This window comes from Silene latifolia, chromosome 9 (genome assembly GCF_048544455.1).
Source record: "Silene latifolia isolate original U9 population chromosome 9, ASM4854445v1, whole genome shotgun sequence".
NCBI lineage: Eukaryota > Viridiplantae > Streptophyta > Magnoliopsida > Caryophyllales > Caryophyllaceae > Silene > Silene latifolia.
The window spans coordinates 184152221-184162189 of record NC_133534.1 but is presented as its reverse complement, the minus strand read 5'-3'; the positions used below and the strand labels follow the sequence as shown (position 1 = coordinate 184162189).

The window sequence follows — 9969 nt, the reverse complement described above, 5'->3', positions numbered from 1 at the left end:
TATAGTTTGGCACTTTGGCTTATAATCCGCAGTGGCGAGCCGTGTCTTTAGAGGATTATAGTTTTGCTCATAATCCGTAGTGGCGAGCTGAGCCTTTAGAGAATTATATCATAAGGCAAGCCGTGCCTTTATAGGATTATAGTTTCGCTCATAACCCGCAGTGGTGAGCCGGACATATAAAAAGGCCTTTAGTAGTCGTATGAAGTAGAGTGAATCCTACCTCCGCCATTAGATACTCTTGTTAGGCACTGACCTAACTTAGAGGTGTGCACATAAAGTTTATGGCTAGTCTTTTCTTGTTAACCTCTTAGTCTCGAAGAAGTAAAGTTTCTTGTAAAGTTTTCGGTTTTGATTCAAAGTATTAGTTATTGAGTTGATCATAATGTATGAATTATAAAGTATAAACCTTTGTCACTAATCCTATTTTGGAATTTATATCATATGTGATTCACGTATGTTTAGCGAGTTTTTGGACTTTGGAAACTCTGGAATTATTAGTAGCCGAGATTAGTTGGCTAAGCTAAGATGGGTTTTGGTTTAATTTGTGGAGCTATAAGTGTAATGCTGCTTTTGATGATTGTGTAAATGGTGATTGATACTTAGAAGCAGTTGGCGATAATCTTATCTTGCGTGTTTGTATAATAGGGAGTATTTTGTTAAAACAAGGGAAATAATGTTTCATTAAGGTGGTTGTTGCAGCACTTAAAATGTCTTCCGACCATTTTATACAGACAAATTTAGTTTATTTGTTTCATCATTGGAAATACTAAACTAAAGAATTCTCATTTCCTTTCCTTTCCTATTGTTGCTCCTTATACTGAGCAAGCTGAAGTGTTTGTCCCTCTTGGGCTACCTTTCACAGTGATGGTTTATTTCAGGTGACTTCCATTGTGGTTTCAAAGATTTTCAAATCGATCTTTTGATAAAAGACCTTGTTAAAGTTTTATTTCATTTTGTATTATTTGGTATAGAAAGCATTTTGTAGAGAGACTTTGTATATTGATTATAATATCCCGAATTTTAACGAGTTTTTAATGTAAATGTAATTTTTAACTTAACTGAAAATCGGGGTGTTATAATGAAGCTCGTAATACATCTTACTCAGTGCGTCCGGGTGGTGACAAGTTGTATAAAAATTTCAAAAAGACGTTTTGGTGGCCGAGTATGAAGAAGGAAGTAGCGGAGTTCGTGGCAAGGAGTTTGACTTGCCAAAGAGTTAAAGGGGAACATAAAAGGCTTCAAGGTAAAGTTCAACCATTGGAAGTGCAGGAATAAAAATGGGAATCAATATCAATGGATTTCATTGTGGGACATCGAGAATTCAAAAGAGTAACAATATGATTTGCGTTATTGTGGATAGGCTTACCAAGTCGGCTCACTTCGTACCGATGAAGGATATATGGAACAAGGTGGAATTAGCCAATGCATACCGGAATAATGTCATGAAATTTCATGGAATACCTAAGGATATAGTGTCGGATCGAGATGCTAGATTCATCTCTAGATTTTGGCAAGAATTGCAAGACTCTTTGGGTACTCAATTGAATATAAGTATGGCATTTATGCTGGCAACAGATGGACAAAATGAGAGAACTATTCCAACCCTTGAAGATATGCTTAGGGTGTGTGTCATAGAATTCGGAGGTACATCGGAGAAAAGGCTAAACTTGATTGAATTCTTGAACAACAATAGTTACCATGCAAGTATCGGGGTGGCTCCTTTTGATGCTCTATATGGGAGGAAATGGTGAAGTCCTATATGTTGGGATGGTAGCACCGAAGCCGTAATGTTGGGACCTCAAATGATCCAAGACATGGTTGATCAAGTACATGTTATGCAAGAAAAGATGAGAACGGCACAAGATCGGCAAAAGAGCTATGCCGATTTGAGGAAGAGTGACATAGAGTTTGCGGTCGAGGACAAAGTGTTGCTTAAGGTTTCTCTCATGTGAGGAGTGATGCGGTTTGGGAAGAAAGCTACATTAAGCCAAAAGTTTATCGGTCCGTATGAGATCTTAGATAGGGTTGAGGAAGTGGCCTACCGTTGGCACTTCCACCGGCTCTCGATTGTGCGTATAATGTGTTTCACGTGTCTCAATTAAGAAATTATGTGAGCGAGCCTACACATGTTCTTGAAGTGAAGATGATTGAGTTGGATGATGCTTTGACCTATGTGGAGACTCCTAAGGAGATGTTAGACAATAAAGTGAGAAAGACAAGACACGGGAAAACGGTGTTGGTGAAAGTGCTTTGGTCCAACCATCAAGTAGAAGAGGCAACGTGGGAGGCTGTTGAAGCAATGTAGGAGCGCTATCCTTATCTCTTTGATCAAGTATGAGTTTAGTTAAGAGGCCGTAACCTTATTTTTAGAGGGATAGAGCGTGTGCGCAAAGTACAAGTTTCTTTGTTTAGATGAATCTACTTAACCTTTGTAGTTATTTTCTTGGTTACATTGGTCATTAGTTGTCCTTTCCTAACTCACTTGTTAGGCATGTGAGTGTCATGTGTTATAGAGACCTTTCCGTTGGGACGTTGTTGTGTCAAAGAGAGTAGTGTTATAGGTGTATTGTATAGGTCGGATGCTTCGAGGACAAAGTTTGTTTTAAGGGAGGAAGACGGTAATACCCCTAATTTTAAAGTAGTACACTCGGCCGAGTACAGCATAGTACTCGACTAAGTGGCACGTACTCGACCGAGTAGTAGTGGCCGAATGCTTTCTGGGTTTAACCCAAGTTCTGCCTAGGTGGCATTCGGCCGAGTGGCTGATGCACACGACCAAGTGCTTCTGAGCACTCGACCGCGTGCTTTCAAGCACTCGACCGCGTGCTTTCAAGCACTCGACTGAGTGCTCCGGTTTAAATCCAGAAATGCGGGTTTTGGTTCCGTGTTGCTATATATACCCGTGAACAGTATTTTCTCTCTCTTAAACAAACATAATCCTCTCAAAACTCTCTAGAACCTTCCCAAAACCCTAGCAAGAAGACTAACCTTTGATTTGGGGGATTTGTGCACCAAGTTGGATCCTTTCTTGCTTACTTTCACGTGTAAGTCTCTATTCATGCTCCTTATTCAATTTATTGTTATTGGAACCCTAGATTTCGGAGAAAACTCAGGGTTTTGTCTTTTGGGTGTTTTAATTTGGAAATTGAGTAATTAAATAGTTGTACTAAGGGATAATATATATTATTGTTATAGGACATGGTTGTGATAAGAATTTCATAATTATTTTAGGAGAAGACTTCATAGAGGAGCATTTCTAGTGTTTGTGCCTGTTTTTGAAGATTTACAAAAAGCTAGAATTTACCTACTCTATTTTGATAATATAAATGTTTACACATGTTTTTATTGTCATTAAATTCATATAATTGTTGGAATTGCATTATAACATGATGATGAGTAATTATTGTTGGTCTCATATGATTGTTGGAATTGCATTATAACATGATAATGCGTAATTGTTGTTAGTCTCATATTATTGTCGGGATTGCATTATAACATCATGATGGGTAATTATTGTTGGTCTCATATTGTTATTGGAATCTCATTATAACATAATAATGATGAATTGTGCCTTAAAGAGTTGGAGTATTGTTGGTACATGTATTCACGGCATATTGGTGGGTCATGTTTAATGTGAAAGTGGCTTACTTGACATATTGTGATGCATATTAGTTACATGTGGATTGATGTTGGTGGATGTTGGTAGAGGATTGGCAGAGTTGTGATTGTGTTGTGGTGTTGAGGACATGTTAGGCGGTTCGGGGATCGTCTCACACCTGGGTCGCACTTTGTAGTTTCCCACTCCAAGGAGGACGTGCATGTTTATGATATTAGGAAGGGGATTTATATGGTGTCACGAATCTGGCAAGGGTCCGATTAGCTCCTGGTCTTTATTCAAGACATAAGTGTATAAATATGCAACATGACACAGAATGCACAAGACACGATTCTTTATTCATGACAATTACACAATTAACTCCCGATACCAGGGACGCACCCACAGCACCACAACCGGTGACGGCACGGCAGCACCGCCCACCAAACAGCCGGACCGCAGTCCGTAAAAAAGGTACTCAAGATACACTTTTGGTACCGAGTCCGGGATCTAACCGAACTCCTGCCAGGCATCGTGACACCACGCGAGCCCCTCCATAACTCAAGCCATTAATGCGCATATCCCTCTTAGAGTGGAAAGCTCCAAGAGGCGACCCAATCATAAGACGGTCTCCCAACAGCTTTACGTCTCCTCAATAACACCCACATCACCACCATATTCTCCAACATATACGATAGTTACAACCGATACAATATGCAACATAATATGCCAATATACGACTCATCATGAGACACATTCCCATTATACCATGAATACCAATACCTCAGTTATCCCACCTCTTTGAGTTGTTATAATCTAATACCACGCTAATATGCCTTTCCGACAACGCATACGACTCACAACAACTCCAATATCATAATATTATGCAAACTGACTTACACAATGAGGACACGAATAATAAGCACACAGACAAGCATTCATATTACTAAAACCGAATAGGATGAACCTACCTCTTAGCATACTCCTTAAGCAATCCGAGACAAGCAAGATCCGTCTCGCCAAAACCATCTTATCCTACATAATTACATAATAACTATCACAACATCTCTTATACCATTATACAATACAGAGCCCTTATTATAACCCTTTAATTACCCGTATTATATATACTAATTACTAATTAATTACCTATAACAAAACCCCCAAAAGTTAGAGTTTAAAAGAAAGACAAGGGAGGAAGGTGAGATTCTGACTTACAAGGGTAGATCCGAAATAAGGTAGGATAAAGGAATCACCATCTTTAAATTCAAGCTCAAACACCATAAGAGGGGATTTGGGAGGGTTCTAGATAGAAGGGATAGAGTTTGGGGTTGAAGAGAGAGAAAGGGAAATGTTTTAGGGTTAGGTGAAACAAGAATATCAAGTAAACTATAACCCGGTCTGACACGGTGCACTCGGACGAGTGCTGATTCCACTCGGTCGAGTGCTACCCACTCGGTTGAGTACTACTCGTACTCAGTCGAGTGCCTCTCACTCGGTCGAGTACTGCTCGTACTCGGCCAAGTACCACACACTCGGTCCACTCTACACTCCAATAGGTCTAGTGTAGGGACATGCCTTGCTCCGAGTTTCTTCTCGTCAAGCCTAATGGTCCTCTCACGTATCTCAAGGTTCCATTAGAAGTCTCGAAAGATCCATGTATTACAATCTTTCCCCCTTAAAATGAACTTTGTCCCTGAAGTTTGCCTCGACTCTCCTTTCGCAACCACTTCTTCAAGTCTCACTATCGGCTCTCATACATTTCCCTTACTTTCTCGTAATATCCTCAAGGTTCTTACCGTCATCATTACTCTCATTTTGCCAATATCATCCTCACCATGTTCACACGTTTTCCTCTATCTTTATACACTCTTGTGCTCATCATACCATCTCATGCTTGCTATATTACCTTGAATTCCCAATTGTTACATCCACCACCCTTAAAAGAGAACTTCGTCCTGAATTTCACCGTTCGACTATCATGATAACCCTCATATTACCTACATAATAAGATCCATAGTTAGTAACCTCCGGGTTTATCACACTTCTTTGCCAACCTAATTCTCACGGTTGAATCTCATCTAACCATCATAACGTTTATCTCACTTTTATCAACGGTCCCCCATAAGTCAAAGAACACAGTCCAAGCCAAGGTTTAGCTTTCTAATCTCATAGGTAGATCCTGACTCAGGGTATTTCCATGAAACTCTCATGACTATACACATATGTGTACGCAAATATACGCAACAAAGTCTGCATCATCTTGACAAAATATATGATTTCATAAGAAAAACGATTACAAAGTGGGCAATTATTACTCATATTATGATTCAATTACTTCCAACATTGTCGCTCCCATACTTGTCGTGCCATGCGCATACTCCGTCAAAACCATCACATATGATCGCACATGTTTTCCTTTCATGATACACACTTCCGTTTATATAAAGATTACCATACTCAATCACGCATTTAATAACCACTATATGACACATAAATAGGACGCATCACGTAATATGGACATCTTTACAAAATAATATCATGGTGATTAACATGTACCATACAAGTTATCTTGTCATTTTGTTGCTAAATTAGTCATGTCACATGAACAATTGCCAATTAGCTAGGCACATTTAAAATGGTAAACATCATGTTATATGGTCAAATGTAAACAATTCACAAGGAATCAGATCACAAGAAGTTACAACGCCCCTCCAACTACAATAAGACAGGTATAACCACTAAAGAAAGGTAATCACCAGAGACTAAGTTGTGTATTGACAAAAGGATGCCTAAAACAGGCCACTCAATCGAGTGAGAGGGGCCACTCAACCGAGTAGGCGGCAGTCGGTCAAGTGCAGGGGGTACTCGATCGAGTGTCACCTAGGCAGAATGAGGTCATCCTCAAGAATTGTCCAAAGCTTACCTATTCTACCATACAAATTTAAATAATCTATAATGGTGACTAATACACCACCAAATAACCATATTCAAGCAACTCTTGGCCTTATGGCCATGATTACAATATAATTAAAATAATTATCCAAGTCTACGACCGACATAATATTACTTCATAGTCCGACTCAATAAGCATTAAGACCAACGAGACGGTTCCCTCCTCACTCTATTGGTTCCTACTCTTCATTCTCACCGTCAAAAGCACAATCATCACCATCACCGTCCTCTTACTCCCTACTTTCCCTAGTTGTTTTGAATGGACCCGCCCCACTATTACCATAGTGCGAGTCACCAAACAACTGGTTCCGCTAGCCTGTTGCGGTCCCGCCGAAGGGTCAAGTAAATACCCATATTCACGGGGAGTATCATTCCACACCGTCGGTTCCACGCCATAGGCGTTGAAAATCCCCGAGTCATCCCTCGGACTACGGGGCAGTCTCACCCCTTGAATCGACGCCAAATCGAACATGCTCCTCATCACGATTGCGTTATTTACCCTATAGGCGAGCTCCGCTCCATTGTGGTTAGGCTCAAGATTGGGTGGGTATTAGTAATTCACATAGGTGTTTGGTGGAGGTGATACATGTCTAGGGAGGGTCGGTGACGGTACATGTACGGTCGGAGGGGATAGTGCTTGTAAGGTTAGGGTGTCACATGGGGAAGGAGGGGCTTGGGGTTTACCATCCTTATCAAATTCAAAGAGGAGTCTATGGGGAATGGTTCATATTTGCGGCGGAGGGCGAGACTTATCTTCTTCTTTGAGGCAATCAGTTTCCAAAAGGTCATCCCATGCGGGGGGTCTCGTCCACAATTTTCCTTTCACCTTCCACACATACTTTTCCTCGCTCATTTCCTTAAACCACTTCAACTTCTCCGTGAACTTGTTACTAAAGTACAATACTTCTTCCACCATGGGTTTATACTCCGGTCCCGGTTCGAACCCCACGAGCTTATACGCGAGTCGGGTGACGAGAGCCCTACAATATAAGGAGCAATTTTCCGACTTTGTCATCCTTTCCAAGGCAAGGCAGACTATGGAAATGGCACTAAAGAAGAAGGGTTTTTCTCTATATGGGTTCAAGTAAGAGCTTAAAAGTAAGACTTCGGTGGAATTAAGTTTACTCACATCGTCTCTACCGAAGAGCAAATGGGTCATGAAGCGTAAGAATATCCTCAAAGTTGGGTGCTCCACATCATTATCTTTCATGGCACCCACTGTGGTCCGCTCTTTCCCGGTATATAAGCCTATATACCTTGTCGCCTTCATCCCCTTGGGGGCCTCCTCAAGGTGAGTCTCTTTTCCTTTTTATACTTCCAAAGCCTCCGCAAACTAGTCCCGCGTCATATCGAAGTTGGTATTTTTTAGCCTAAAGGTCACCCTCTTAGCCACCTTGTCATAGTGGAAAGAACTCAAGAATTTGAGGGTCAAATTCCGGTAACATCTCTTCTTAAGGGTGTATAAGCCCTCAAGCCCGAGGACGCCAAAAATGTGTTCCATAGCTTCTTCTATGTCCATATGTACCAACACTGAGGTGGCCACCCACCTAGTTGGGTTCATGGGCCTCTCGGCTATGGCAAGGAAAGTATTCTTTTGGGCTTCACTCTCAAACACAATGTCCGAAAATCCAGGGGCTTCTATCTCGGGTGGGGCCTCCAGCTCTTGGAAGGGTTGCCTTCCGCGAGCGTTTCTTGAAGTTCTCGACATGCTACGAAAGTAATCCACACAACAATGTTCCGGATATAAAGAATGGGAATTTAAGACAATTTTGAGACAAATTGGAAACTTCCCATTTCTACTTCTGGTCCATAAACAACAATATGAGTAGAAAACTTTGACACAGTTTCTTTGAAATCAATCAAACCATAAGCTTATTTAAGACACCAATTTTTCGAAAAAATGGGGTTTGTGAAATTACACAACATTTAGAACCCGACTGAGGCGTCATACAATAAATCTAGTTGTTATCAAACTCTTGACACAATTAAATCGAATGAAGTATGAAAAGTTAAAATTTTCCGGTATACTACCATTCATTTCGAAAATTTGATGGTTTTGAGAAAAAATTGCTAATTTAAGGAAACACAATAACATTACTATCAAGAGTTGAAGTACAAAGAGACAATTAGAACAAGGATTAAGCATGAAAAAACAAAATCCGGGTATTCATGCTACCCATTTTCGAAAATTTGAAGGAAGTTTTAAGGTACTTTTTCCACTTTAAGGCTACACATGCATTACTAATCAAGCTTGGAACCTTATGAGGTAATTAAACCATGTTTTAAGTCTAGAAATCAAAATGTAGGCATACAAGACATAAATGTCAAAATTTTGACAACATTTTGGGATGAAATTTTCAATTTTGGTTAAAGTATAGCATCACTAACATGGATAGTAGTCTTACCAAACAATTAAACCATGTTTTACACATGAAAAATTAAAATTTGGGCATGAGCACCCTAAATTTTCGAAAATCCTAAGACAAAATTTTGAGACAAAATTTCAAATGTAAGGTAAGATCTAGCATTAACAATGATACGTGCATTTTATATAGCCTTTTTAGTCTTATTTTGCACGTATTTCTATGCATTTTTATACCGTTATGTATTGCAAAATGCCCCAAATTGCCTACTTTGGTTTATTTTGTCTGAATTGCAGAAATAAACCTGAAAGTGGTGAAACCGTACTCTTTTCGTCCTATTTAGCATGCATATTGAGGAGACGAGAGTGTTAGAGCGGGAATTATGCCTTGGAGTGCGTGAAGGGTGGTCAACGAAGCAGTCAAAGTCAGCTTGAGAGGCTGATACGAAGAAAAGCACTCGATCGAGAAGTCTTTTGGTTCGATCGAGTGGTTTGGAGGACACGAGAGGTCGATCGAGTACTTTTATTTACTCGATCGAAATGCTGGAAATTGGATGTCCTCGATCGAAAGGTATTTTGGCTCGATCGAGAGGATTAGCTGATAAAGACCTCGATCGAGTGGTTTTATATCACTTGATCGAGAGGTTTTAGTTTCACGCGGGCTTTAAGTGACCCGTGATTAGTTTTATTTTCATTAAACCTTTTATTTTCCTATTTAAGCTTTCATTAATTAGGTCATTAGGACACTTTTATCATCTTAGAACTCTCTAATCTCATTTTCATACTCTCTACTGTTAAACTTTATCTTTAATCTCTTGCTTGGATACTGGATTGTTCTTTACGCCGGATTGCTTGAGATTGTAATAATTCTTTCCTTATTGATCTTAATCTCATTGTTTCTTTACTTTAATTCTTGTTTCTCTCTTAATTATTTTTGCCCTAATTCTGTTTATGCTTAATTATTGTTATTTCGTCATGCCTTCAATTAGTATGCTTTATATTATTATTGTTGACATCATTAGTAATATGAGTAGCTAATTTCTCTTATGTCGGGATT

At 39.7% G+C, this 9969-nt stretch overlaps 1 protein-coding gene across 1 annotated transcript; it reads left to right on the top strand.

Moving 5' to 3' along the window:
* Nucleotides 1-1787: 1787 nt before the first annotated feature.
* On the top strand, nucleotides 1788-2305 carry LOC141601976 (uncharacterized). The gene is made up of 2 exons (XM_074422284.1): nucleotides 1788-1948; nucleotides 2104-2305. Exons 1-2 carry the CDS (start codon nucleotides 1788-1790, stop codon nucleotides 2303-2305), a joined length of 363 nt encoding a protein of 120 aa, XP_074278385.1.
* The last annotated feature ends 7664 nt before the right edge of the window (nucleotides 2306-9969 follow it).

Coding starts and splice junctions, on each gene's coding strand:
- LOC141601976 (XM_074422284.1), top strand. CDS start 1,788: ATGTTGGGACCTCAAATGATCCAAGACATGGTTGATCAAGTACATGTT. Junction 1,949..2,103: donor TTGCTTAAGGTTTCTCTCAT/GTGAGGAGTGAT, acceptor GTCTCAATTAAG/AAATTATGTGAGCGAGCCTA.